At 54.4% G+C, this 12,612-nt stretch overlaps 3 protein-coding genes across 3 annotated transcripts; 2 read left to right on the top strand and 1 right to left on the bottom strand.

Annotated features, from left to right (window-relative positions):
• The first annotated feature begins 178 nt into the window (after window positions 1-178).
• Window positions 179-1,484, top strand: LOC113146977 (proton pump-interactor BIP131-like). Its single transcript, XM_026335926.1, has 5 exons — window positions 179-310; window positions 367-419; window positions 551-791; window positions 912-1,112; window positions 1,368-1,484. Exons 1-5 carry the CDS (start codon window positions 179-181, stop codon window positions 1,482-1,484), a joined length of 744 nt encoding a protein of 247 aa, XP_026191711.1.
• A 266-nt stretch (window positions 1,485-1,750) lies between these two features.
• LOC34619792 (S-adenosyl-L-methionine-dependent tRNA 4-demethylwyosine synthase) lies at window positions 1,751-4,553 on the bottom strand. The gene is made up of 7 exons (XM_026335927.1): window positions 4,163-4,553; window positions 3,641-3,789; window positions 3,350-3,452; window positions 2,855-3,210; window positions 2,543-2,617; window positions 2,043-2,149; window positions 1,751-1,805 (listed from the first exon to the last, which is right to left on the bottom strand). The coding sequence occupies exons 1-7, from the start codon at window positions 4,551-4,553 to the stop codon at window positions 1,751-1,753; spliced, it is 1,236 nt and encodes a 411-aa protein (XP_026191712.1).
• A 2,785-nt stretch (window positions 4,554-7,338) lies between these two features.
• On the top strand, window positions 7,339-11,615 carry LOC34619791 (DNA ligase). The gene is made up of 6 exons (XM_026335928.1): window positions 7,339-7,536; window positions 7,607-7,639; window positions 7,810-7,920; window positions 8,329-8,507; window positions 8,879-9,508; window positions 9,938-11,615. Exons 1-6 carry the CDS (start codon window positions 7,339-7,341, stop codon window positions 11,613-11,615), a joined length of 2,829 nt encoding a protein of 942 aa, XP_026191713.1.
• The last annotated feature ends 997 nt before the right edge of the window (window positions 11,616-12,612 follow it).

Raw genomic sequence — 12,612 nt, forward strand, 5'->3', positions numbered from 1 at the left:
AATGCGTCGTGAGAGCGCATATATTCTTGCTTGACGAGAGACTAGACGAATTGTTTTCAGGCTATCTGATACTGTGGAACGCAAAGTTGAATTGCTCGAGCACGAGCTCGAGGAGACCCGACAGCATCATGCAAACGAGCTGGAGAAGAGAAACGCAAAGCGCCATAAACTTCTAGAGATGAAAGCAGGCACTCCTGATGTCGAACACAATTCTTCTCAGATGGAACCATCGGTGAAAGCCGGTGTCAGATCAAAGCCAGTGAAGTGTTTGCCTGAATCGGCGGCGAAGATCTCCCCGGTACCACCTGAGGTACGCGGCCTACGTGCAAAATCTTAAACAGCATGAAACGTCAAGGTACTTTCAAGGAAGTTCTAGAGGCAGAGATGCCTTCTGAAACGCCTAAAAGCGAAATGGAGAGGTAAATGTTGCGTTGCTTCATTTTGTGCTGAACTACAAATACGTCTTCCTGATGCAGACTCGAGAAAACGATTGAAAGGTGAAACGCTGTCATTTTGGTAACATCACCATGGGAGTAAATGCTATCGGCAGACTGGCTCCGGCAGAAAAGACATCGTCAACAGCTGAAATAAAGCAATCCGAACCGGTATCCGCGGCCACGCTCGAGGAAGTGCAACGGGATGTGCTGGAGGCCGAAGACGAAGTGCGTCAAGCAGAAAAGCAGCGCCAGGAGGAATTAGAACAAGAAATTGATGCTGAAGTTCAGCAAATACTTACTGAATCCGAACATGCCAAGCACGGAGAGGCAGCCATTGCAGCGGCTGCTTCCGAGGTGGAGGCTGAGGCAGAAGCTGCAAGTGCAGCAGCTGCAAGCCACACGGAAGGTCACAGCTCGGAAAGCGAAAGAGAAGCCGAAGCAGAAGCTGAGAATGCGAGTGCCGCAGTTGAGGAGGAAGCAGCAACGATCACAGCAAAGAAGAAAGCGCTATCAGCTAGCGAGGCAGAACATGAACATGCGGAAACGGACTCGGACGAAAAGGAGGCAAAAAGCAAAAATGCGAGAGCCTCCAAGATAGCAGACCAGAAGTCGGAAGAACGTGAAGCTGCGGAAAGAGCTATTGGCGGTTCCTCTGCAGAGGGCCGAAAGGCTCAGGTAAATACTTTTTTGGGGTGGTCACCGGCATTTTATACAGAAAGGTACACAACCTTTTAGGCAGGATGATGCCGTGACCCACAGGCAGGGCATCCCAGCCTGAACCAACGGCAGCAACCCCTGCTCGATTCGGTTTCAAACAAAAACCAGGACTCCACCCGGTGCGTCAACAGTGTCCTTTCTCATAAATAGAGTAACTGTTAGCTGCACACGGTGCCGCACAATACTGCCGTTCTACTATATCCCAATGTTTAGAGACGAAATAAAAAATTTTATCCGCTGTACTGCACTCAAGCAGCCAAAAAGCAATTAACAGGAGGCACTTTACCCATGCTTACACGCAGTGGTGCAAGTAAAAACGCCAATAACTGATAAGACCACGAACGCCCTCGAAGTTTTACCCCGAGGTATCGTGGTGAAAACGAATATGCAGCTGTGCACGCCAACGATTGCTGCATACGCAGAAAAAAAATCGATTCTTCATTAATCCACTGCATGCCTACTTCGTTGACAAAAGTACGAGCTTGCGAATTCGGAACTCTTCTGCTGGAACGTTCCTCAAACAAAATACCACTCAATTCCTTAGAATCGCCTGTCATACCCCCTAAACACTTGGCAACAGCACTCAGCTCCCCATGCTACTGCGCCTGCTCGGCTTGCGCCAGCTTCCTTCTTCGGCCCTTGCCGAACACCCTGAGCACCCAAGGAATCATAAGATACGCAAACAGAGCGTTGCCCAGGAGTAAGCATTCAACGTGCAATGTGCCATACTGCATATAACCAGTGGAAGTGCCATTGCTACCCTGAAATATGCAAGAAGTGCACTGTATCTATTAGGCTGTAGAACAGTCTATGTGCGCATTCGTTATACCAAAGCAAGCACAAGGAAAGGACTTCAAGTATAATCATTTGTACAACGCGCCCAAGTACCTTTTCTGATAGGGGTCAAACCCACGGCCCTCCGCCCCAAACACAGCCCAAGAAGGGGAAACAGTACAGTAGTCCAGTCCTGTAAAGTCTCGGCTTCCGTTGAGGGCCTAAATGGAAACAATGCATATCAGCCAGACGCAGAAGAGAACCAGAGTAAGGCACTATTTGTGCATGGCATTTTCCACGTACGTGTGTGCACGCACATACATTTATGCACGTAATCTTTTGCTGCCGTATCTTGGCAAGCAGGTAAAGAGGAGCACTCAGTGCTGGGCCTACGAGCTGGAAAAACTTAGGGTAGTCGATCCAAATGTGCCACTGGCCGTTTCTGAGGTACCTGCGTAGCCACATCGCTGCTCGGCTACGTGCATTCAGCCACACGCTTAAAGCAGCCAACAAGTAGTGTTCGACGAAACTGTAGCTGAAAGACAGAAAGGGGCCGGGGGTACGCAGTACAGATGGGCCTTCTGGGTCAAACAGCAACCGTACTTGGTGTGAGCGAGCAGCACGCAACACGAGTGCTCGTGCTCAGAGGCAAGGGCATACACTCCCTCTGGTAAGGCCTTGCAAAGCCCCTCAGCAAACATCAATACCTGCAATGTGAAGGAGGAGTGAAAGACACATGAAGCACGCACTGCTGATCGGGGAAGCTCCGTGAGACACCGTTCGAAGATACGGATCCCCATAGGCTCATCCGAATGTGAAAAACCCAAGTGTATTGCGTCACCGTCCTGTACGTCTTGCCTCATTATAGCCACCAAAGGTGCTAGTAGTTGAGGGGAGGGGAGGGAATTGAGGTGACGCGCTCCCACCTGCTGGTGCCTAGGAACATTCTTCATGGATAGAGATTCTTTGTCAAGCCCCCCGCAGAAGGTCATGCCCTTGATCTCTATCAGGTCGGGCTCGCCTCTCCTTACGAGGGCGGCATACCCTTCGAATGTGCTCGTGACGTTCTTGTGCCTCTTCCCCCCCCTTTTCCGGTTGCAAGTATTCAATAAGTCATTCGCTGGTGGAGCCGGCTCCGCTGCTCCCTCTTCCTCTAGGGGACCCAACACGCAGTTGTAGCCGTGCACGAGCGTCAGCCTGAAAACTGTCCTCTGCTTTTTGCTCCGTAGGATGTCAACACACTGCAAGAAGCGTGCCCAGTAATCCCGATGTATGGGTCGGTCTGCAGGCCCCCACGCACCCCATACAAGCCGCATCCCTCACGCCCCTTCTCAGAGATGACCACGAAAGATCTATTTTTAAACTTGCATGGCAGGGTTTGTGCACACCAGCTGTCACGGCAATTGGACGGAGCAACATACCCAGCCTTTTAAGGTCTTGTTCTGTTGCAGCGTCGATAGAGAGGTACAACTGTGTCACGGGATCCAGTGCTCTCAGAGCGTCGGGGTGCTGCGCATTTGTTACCTGCGAGAGCCACACACCCCACCAACCTAGACGCCCTCCACGAACACAAAAGCAGCTGCCCTCCCAATGGCTCCAAACCCCTGTACACCTCTAGGGCCACCGCGAAACGCATATGTCACGTGGCAAAGTGCGGAAACCAACAGCGGCAGCAGCAGCGGGCACACACTGACAACACGCGCAGCACCCACCAGAAAAGTCGAGATGCCTTGCTGGTGCATAAGATGGACGAGCTCGTTCAGTCTGGGGTACATAATGGGTTCGCCGACGAGGGAGAGAGCACAATGCAGAACTCTCCCCTGGACTTGAGAGAAGAAGTCGCTGCGCAAGCCAGGAAGCCCTGAAGACGGCAGAGGCAGTGCACGCGTCGAACACACACCTCAGAACCGAGAGAGAGAGCTCAAAGGTTTACAAAAAATTCCGCGCATTACGCCCCCTTCATATAGGGCCCCCTTTTTCCCACCGACAGACAGGCAAAGGAACAGACAGAAAAATACAGATTGACACAGCTGCAAAAGCAAGAGGCGGAAAACTGCCCAGTATGCTGTTCGTATTGGTGCAGCCCAAGTCCCATAGCAGTGCCGGCAGCAAGAAGCACCCCCCTAGCATTTATCCATTTCTTGCACCCATTTACCGGAATTTCCTTCTACTTCTAACCCCCGCTATCGAGCAGTATCACGCAAATAGTAGTAGCAAACTACTAAAGATCTCACCCTTGAGCTCTTTAATAGTTTGCAGGTGATTTTGCATGGCCTCGCGCAGCACTTCCTTGGGGTCGTCCTGCTTCCAGCGCCAATCTGCCGCTGCCAAGTTGGTATGATGCCTCCAGCAGAAAAGGCAGCGGTTCGCGCATGCGACGGAGGACGTGAATTCCATACACCCGTAAGACATGATGCCATAGAATGTGTGCTTGTAGCAGCCTCCCCTGCCCCTCAACGCAGCACGCGTCCAGCGGCAAAGCTTGACTGCAGAGTGCGTCCCTACCAATTTGTAACCCTCCTTTCCGAGATTCGCTCGCATGCGTGCAGTGAGCTGCTCCGGCAGCTCGACTGCTTCTGACTTTGTCGCTCCTCCTGCAGGATCTGATCTTGCCGCTGAATGCATGGCGCCACTTAAGGACCCCAAATCCTCAAGATCTGCGTCCTCTCCTCCCTCGCCGCATGCGCCACCCACAAAAGCCTGCCGCTGCTGCTGAAGAGACTGCTCTTCCTCGTCCTCGCTGCTCTCCGAAAGCTCACTAGAGGTGCCGGACGTATCGCTGCTGCTACAGTTGCAGCTGCTCCTGAATCCTGCCGCGCCTGCCTTCTGCAACAGCATCTGCTGCTGGTGCTGGTGCTGGTGGTGCTGCACAAGCTGCACGCTTCGTGCAGCCCACTGTAGAAACTTTCTCGCAGTCGTGGCCGGTGTTGCATGCATGCAGAGAATCAGAGATTGAAGCAGCAAACTTGCACCAAGGTCAGTCAGGTGCGCCGAAAGTTTCTTCATGGTCTTGCTGCTCCTGATGTTGAAGCTGTTTCCATTGACATTCGTTCGAGGAAACCCACCCTCTTGCGGTGTGCCTCGCTGTTTCTGCTGCCGCTGAGTTCGCTGTTGATGCTGCCAGGCAGCAGAGCCTGCTGCCCCCTCTTTCCCAGCTGCTCTGTTGCAGCAAACAACAGAAATCGCGCAACCCTTAAAAGGACTCCGAGACATTCGCCGGTCCTTTAACGCCTCTGAAACTTCAGCAGCAAACGCAGCAGACGCTGGCAGCAGACGGCCCTCCTCTGCAGCGAGAAACAGAAATATGCAGGGAGAACTAGCGCATATTTGGCGGCAGCTGCCATGGCTGTTGCTGCTCGGATTCCTGAGGGAGTTGCAAACATCAAGCAAATCTTCTAAGGCCGCATTCTCGAGAGGCTGCGGTGCAGCAGGAAGCGCATATGGACCGCCTGTAGCTACGCTTGACGCCTCTGACGAATGCTGTGCGTCGAAGCAGTCTAAAGCTCTGCCTGCGCCAGAACTAGAGCAGCAGCTCCTGCTGCTGCTGTCTGCGATAAGTCCCTCTACAATCAGAGACGTCGTGTCGAGCTTCTGCTGCTCTTGCTCCTGCTCTTTCTGCTGCTCTTGCTGCTGCCACTGTTGCAGTGCTGTGTGCAGTTGTAGGGAGAAGAGAATGGCCAGGCCCTTAGAAACCTGGCACTGCGGCTCGTAGCGAATTAAATAGCACAGATTGCTGCTGCTATTGTTGTTGCTATTGCTGCCATTGCTGCCGCTATTGCTGCTATTGTTGTTGTCGCTGCTATTACTGATATTGTTGTTGCAGCCACAGCCGCCTCGGTTTCTGCCGCCCTCCCCCTTGCTGGTACGCAGGGAGGGGGGGACGCTGCTGCTGCTGCAGGTGTTACTGCGCGACGCAGCATTGGAGTTTGGCGTGTTTTCGCAGCAAGAGTACGCGCCTTGCCCGCCGCAGCAGCAGGAGTCTGTTGCGTCAGTTTTAGATGCATCGAAGGAGGCTACAGCAGGCGCAGCCGCCGAATAGCCCGCATCCGTTCCTGCGGGTGTAGGCGCTTCTGCACGATGAGCATGGCGCAAGAGTACCCGAAGGAGGGGCCTGTTGAGTTTGTGGAGGCTAAACATTATAAGTTGAAGCCTTTTCCCACTTTAGTGTGCACGAAGATGGCGAACAACGCAATTCCACCGGGGGATCGGGAGTGGCGGCTTCGTAGTGCACATCGTCCTGACGACCCCCCGAGTGGTTTTCTGCGCCTACTTGTTGCTCGTGGTGTTTCTGCCGAGAAAAGCGAGATTTCTTTTTCACTGCTTCAAGCAATCTTCGTGTTCTGCAGGCTCAAGGTGTCTGTTAGGGGGCCCGGCGGAGAAGTTTTGCAGGCAGCCCCATGACGCAGGGGTGACCGCAGCGGTTTGGCACGATCGCAGCGTCTGCATGCAATCTCGGCAGCGTTCATCGATGCGCTAGCTAGCCAAATAACTCTCTCTCGGGAGGGAGGGATAGAGAGAGATATATATATTTATATATATGTGCTTGTACATACAGGGAAGGAGGGCTACATGTAGGCATCGAGATGCGCGGTTCCGCTGAATGTGTTGTTTCATAACTGCATGAACGAACGGCTTTGCTCGAAACTCGCGGGCCCCGCTAGCCACCCCCGGTGTATCTCTGACAGACACAACTGAAGTCTCTCATGCGAAGCCGCTCGCTGCATGCTCTACACAGCCTCAGAATTCCTCGAGACTCTCGCCGCGTGAGAGGCCCCTTCCCCGACGGCACGCATTTTTTGGGGGTGGGGAAATCAATCCGCGAGCAGCAGCTGCGCACACGGCTACAACCAGCGCATGGGCTGCTTAGCCTCATCCATGCATGCATGCACGCATGCATGCATGAGGCTGTGGTGGGAACGACAGCAACACGGCAACACGGCAACAACACGCCACCCCGAACCCATGGTAACAGCCCCTGCCAGCTACACGGATGTTCACTGCCAGGAAAACAGACTCTAGGCACCCTTTTGTGACAGGATTGCGACTTCGATAGCCGTGCCGCATTTTTTCCTTCGTATTCAGCAAAAGGCAGTAACGTCAACACCCCTAACTGCATCAGGAAGAACGTGTCTGCCGCCGATAAGCGCCTTCGATTGGGGTGGCTGCAAAGGCGGCACAGATGCGCAGCTTCTTCGCTCGAGGAGCATGCGCATTTCCTCCGCTGCTTCTGCTGCTGCTTCTGCTGCTGCTTCTGCTGCACTGCAGCAAGGCAATCCCGAAGCCGCTGCAGCGCTGCTGCTGGACCTTCCCCGTGGACAGGGAGCACCCGCTGCAGCATGAGCAGAGGGTATTCGCCGCACGCAGGAGCGGCAGCGTTGCAGCCTCACTTTCAACGTTTTCCGTCGAAAAAATGCCACCTGGGGCCCTGTGTCTCGTCACTGGACGCTGGCTTGCTGCGAGCACCGCCAGGAGACTGACGAGCTTCCGCTCCTGTCAGCAGCACCAACGGCCGCCGTCTTGGCAACAGACACCACCATGGCAACAGGGGTGCCTTCATGGCGAAGCAGGCGCTTTAAGACTCCTCGACGGAAGGGCCTTATTGCATTCCGCATGCTGCCTGGGGTGGCTTTCGCCGCACTCGCTGATGGACAGCTGCAGGGCTGGCAGCCGGATCACCCGAAGAAGCAGCAGCAGCTGCTGCAGCTACAATAGTAATAGCAACAAAAGCAACAACACTAGCGGCAGCGGCAGCAAAAGGAGCGATATCGTGCAAGCATCTTCGCGCCGTCCTGTGCTTGCCGCGGCAAGCTTGGATAGCTCGGTGCCTGACGTTGATTCTTCTGCCACAGCAGAGACGACGGTCAAGGCTTTTCATGCGCAGCTGTGCAACAAAATCGAGGAATTGAACAAGGCTTATTTTGGGGGCGAAGATCCTCTGGCCACCGATGAGGCGTACGACGCTTTGTGGATGCAGCTGCAAGTGCTGGAAAAGGTGTGCCTGTGGTGCTGGGGAAAAATGCACTGAGGGAGGGAGAAAGGGAGGGAATGTTGAGGGTGAGGAGAGGTCGGTTACTCTATATATCTGAGGGGCACGTTTGTTTTCAAAGGCTTTTAGCAGCTGCACGTGCTTTAGGAGGGCTGCCAGCCGGCTATTGTGAGCCGCATGCTTGCATGAGGAGAGAGAGAGAGAGAGAGGAGGTCGACAGGCCCTTAGGCATGCGCCGCTGCAAAGAGGCGTTGGGAAGAGGCTGCTCTAGCAGGTGACGGGAGTCCAAGATAGACGCTTGTTCTTTTGATCCTTACAGGATACGCCTGGTGAGGGGGTTGGCTTTGGATGGAGCCTTTCGTGCTTCATTGACAGGCTGCTTTCTTTCCTGGCGTCCCTCCATTTTCGCTGCAGAAGCATCCCCATCTTCGCCTCCCCGACAGCCCTCTGCGAAGAGTCGGAGCAGTCCCCGTAGGAGTAGGCGCACATGCAGGGGCACCCGCAGCGAACTGTCAGCATTTGGCACCGGTTCTGTCTCTGGAGAGTGTGCATGCTCCAGCAGAGGCCTCACGCCTCTTTGACAGGCTTGATAGGTAAAATAAGGCATTCCCTCGAGATTCTAGGACAGGGGGCTGTCGATTGAGGCTTCATTGGTAGACAGTAGGCAGTCGCGTTTGAAGTGTGCTGTGCTGTGCAAATAAGGCTTTCGATTATGTATGCTGCGCAACTTTCTTCAAGCGAGAAGAAAGGTGCAAAGTGTGAGTAGATACATACACAAACATACAGACATGTACATGCACACATGCACAAACACATACACAAACACACACACACATTATAGCGCACGCAGGAGTTGCACTGAGCGTTTTGCGTCGTTGTTGTTGCTGTTGTTGTTTTGTTGGTGCTGCTGCAGATTTGTTAAGAAGGTGTCTCTTGAAGGGAGTGGCAAATCTGCGGGGCGAAGGCGGCGTTGTGAGGCAGCGGTGGAATCTGAGGCCTCATCAGTGAAAGTATCGCGTGCTCTTGGGGGGGGTGGATTGGCTGAACTTTTTGATGGAGGCACTTTGCCTGCATCTGCAGCAGCAGGTGTGGGTAGTAGGGCTACGGGGGGTGCAGCAGAGGACGGCGGTGTCTTTGCTGCGCCGCTGCTGCTGGAGCCGAAAGTGGATGGTCAGAGTCTGTCCCTCACTTACATGCGAATGCACAGCAGCAGCGCCACGAAGGCTTGCAAGAATGCTGTTCGGTATCGCTTGGTAAGGGCTCTTACGAGGGGTGATGGCCTTTCGGGAGAAGACGTCACGAACAAAGCGCTTGTTCTGGGAGGCGTGGGGGTGTTTCCCCTTGAAATTACAGTAGGAGGTGCAAGCACAGCTGTCGATGCAGGAGGAAGAGCAGGGGATGGGGGCAGTTTGGCACCAGAGAAGGTAGCAGCAGGAGAAGGGCGCCAAGCAGGAAGCGGCTTTGCGAGTGGCGACGCAACGCGATATCCGAGGCAGATCGAGGTTCGAGGCGAGGCTTTCATGGGCCTGGATGCTTTTGCGTCTCTGAACAAAGACAGGAGAGAGCGAAGTCTCAAGGCTTTCTCATCCCCGAGGTGCGTGCCTGCCGGAGGACCAGCCTGTAGCGGCGGAGGAGGCAAGGTAGACACATCTTGGCAGAAGACGCGCAACAGGGGCAAGCGGGGAAGGGCTTACAGGGTGTAGGGTGATCGAAAAGGCTTGAATGCGTGGGGTGAAACAGGGTCGTTAGGAGGGTGGTGGGTAGGGAGCAGTGCTCGGAGATGAGAGGCAGTAGAGTTTCGCGGACGGCAGTAGGCATATCTGTGTGTCAGAAGGCTTAAAAAATAGGAGAGAGAGTGTGTGAGTTGACTTGCCTGCCGCGTGTGGGGTTACGGAGTCTGGCAATGTGGCTGCTTAGTGCATTTCTGAAGCAGATTATACAGCCCGTATGTTTTTGAGGCGGTGGGCAGATGGGTATACAGGCCTTTTACTCTTTTATCGGTGTGCTGTTGCTTTTGTGTCAGGCATGCTGTGGTCGGGCTGCTGCGGCGCGTGGATAACTCCAGCGACGTGGAAGACAGCAGCATTCGATTTTGTGCTTACGGCCTTGTTGCAGAGCCGTCCGCTGAGCTGCCTCTGGACCCTAATAGCGGAAAGGATACACACAGCAGTGCGTTTCGCAGTGCAGCTGCGGCAGGCGCTGCTGTTGCTGGCGTGTCTACACAGCAAGAACTGCTGAGGCGGCTGCAGCAGTGGGGTTTTGAGGTGCTCCTGCCGCACAGTCTGCTGGTGGCTAGCCGTCGCGAGGCTTTGGCAGCCTTCGAGGAGCAGAGCCATGCCCACGCAGCTTACCAGAGTCGGCTGGAGGAGGTTCTTCGTGGTCCGCCTTCTTCCAATGCTGCTGCTGATGGTGGTGAGGCGGGCGCTGAGACAGGGGGAGCAGCAGCAGCTGCTCCCCCTATTCCAGCTGTTGGCTTCCCTCTGCCTTTGGAGAGCGTCCCTTGCGACGGTGTCGTATTCAAGCTGAACTCTCTCCAGCACCAGTGGCAGCTTTCGAGCACTGCGAGAGCTCCGCGGTGGGCATTTGCCCTCAAGTTTGCTGCTGTAGCGACGCGAACCCGTGTAGTGGCAGTTGAGTGGACGGTAGGCTCCTCGGGTGTCTGTACACCCGTGGCAGTGCTGCAACCCGTGCTCTTGGGGGGCGTCACCTTGGGCAGGGCTTCGCTGCATTCCCTGCAGGAAATGAGGCGAAAGGATGTGAGACTTGGAGACCTGGTGTATGTACAGCTCAAGGGAGAGTCGGTTCCACAGATATGTAGAGTTGATTCTCAGGCCAGAAGCAGCGAATCCAAGCCTGTCTGCGCGCCTACCCATTGCCCGTCTTGCGAGCGAGTGCTGATGGAGCGTTCTCCGCCAGCGATGAAGACACCGGAGGCCTCTGCGCCTCTGCATCCTTCTAGAAGGAGAACATCGAAGCAAGGAAAAAATGCCACAGGCGAAGCTGCAGCAACACCCCCACCAGCAGGCTTCACGACTACCCAAGACGCGGACAGACCTAAAGGGGTCTTGTGGTGCTCGGGAGGGTGGGCATGCGGAGCACAGCGGCTGCAGCGGCTTCGACGTTTCTTCTCACGTGATGGATTGGCTGTGGCTGGTTTGGGGCCTAGAGCGCTGGAGGCTCTTACAGCTAAGGGCTACCTAAAGGTTCCTAGCGACGCGTTTCATCTGGCGAACACGGATAATAAAAAGACATCCTTGGGAGAGGCTGGCATGGCGGGCTGGCCTGGCTGGGGTCCCCAGGCAAGAGACGCACTCTTTAAGGAGATCCAGCAGGTGCAAGAACGAGGAGTGCAGCTGCAGCGGCTCCTGTTCGCTCTAGGCATTCCGGGGATGGGGAGACGCGCAGCTTCTGCGCTCGCACGGAAGGCGCAGACTTTCGACGGTTTTTTGAGGCTTCTGGAGGGACTAGCAGCGTCTTCTAAAGCCCCTCAGTCAGTCGTGGCCAGGGATCCAGGCATTGAGCCAGAGAGTGAAACGACGCCTCAGATACAGATGCAAACTCAGATTGAGGAGAAGCTCCCTGGAATAGACTCTGTACTGTTTGAGGAGCTGAAGCTCTTTGGAAGTGACGCCCGTAATCGCCAGCAGCTGCTGGAGATAGCAAAGATGCTGCCTGTACACCCGATGCCGGCTTCAGGTTGAAGCAGGGCGCCAGAAATGCCAGGTTATAAAAGGATGCCTGGGCACCTGCAAATCACAGGAGGCCTTTTGTATTTAAATTGATGTGGGATCGGATCGAGGACCCCCGCTGGCGCCTGTTTAAAGCTAGGCTGCGCTATGGGAAAGGCCCCTCTCCGCTGCAGCAACAGCAAATGGTTCTTCTGCCTAGCCCATGTTGGTAGGTTTACAGGCAAGTTCTTTAGGGAAGCGCACTTGGCACTTCCAAGGTGTAACAAAACTGCGTTGTTTTCTGGAAACACAGGAAGCAGTCCTTGGCTTTCCAATTTGCTACAGTGTATTCCGGCATAATAGATGGTCTACCCCAACAAAGAAACTAGCAGACAAGATGCCTCGAAACCTGCGGTGGCAGGACAGGTTGAATAGCCTCCTTTAGAGCGTCCTGCCTCCTGCGGTGAAAAGTACAACTCACTTTAGGCAGACACCAACATGGCGCTCTCCAGTTTGGAAGGTTGAGAGAATCGGCTCAGCTGTGCAACAAGCTCTCTACGGGGATGTAGCTTTGTCACGTTCTCATAGGCGAGTTGTCCAAGGTGACGGCGTATGTACATATGTGTGTTTGTGTATCGGTGTGGGCTCAAAATGTAGTTGAAATGGGGCTAAGAGAGTGATACAAATGGCTTTTAAATCACTTGCTCTCATTCTAAGGGTAAGTGAGCAGGTGTTGTTACCAGGCGAGCATGATGGAGGGTCCGGCATGCGCTGCCTCTTTTCGTGCCCTTTGGATGTCGACCTGAATGGGAGGCGGACCATTGTGGCTAGTAAGCATCACACGGGTTTTATAGGGTACAAGAAGGCGACAAAGGCGCTTTCAGGACGCATGCGACCCCAATGCTAGTAAAAGGCCAAGATCCCAGAAAAATCCCATTGCCTACCTCATGAAAACACTCACGGGTTTTGCACGTGGTTCGTGCCTGTGTGCAGACAATCTGCTGATATTTCTTTGTCCGTACAATTTTCG

This window comes from Cyclospora cayetanensis, unplaced genomic scaffold (genome assembly GCF_002999335.1).
Source record: "Cyclospora cayetanensis isolate NF1_C8 unplaced genomic scaffold, CcayRef3 CcayRef3_contig_86, whole genome shotgun sequence".
In the NCBI taxonomy this organism is placed as follows: Eukaryota; Apicomplexa; class Conoidasida; order Eucoccidiorida; family Eimeriidae; genus Cyclospora; species Cyclospora cayetanensis.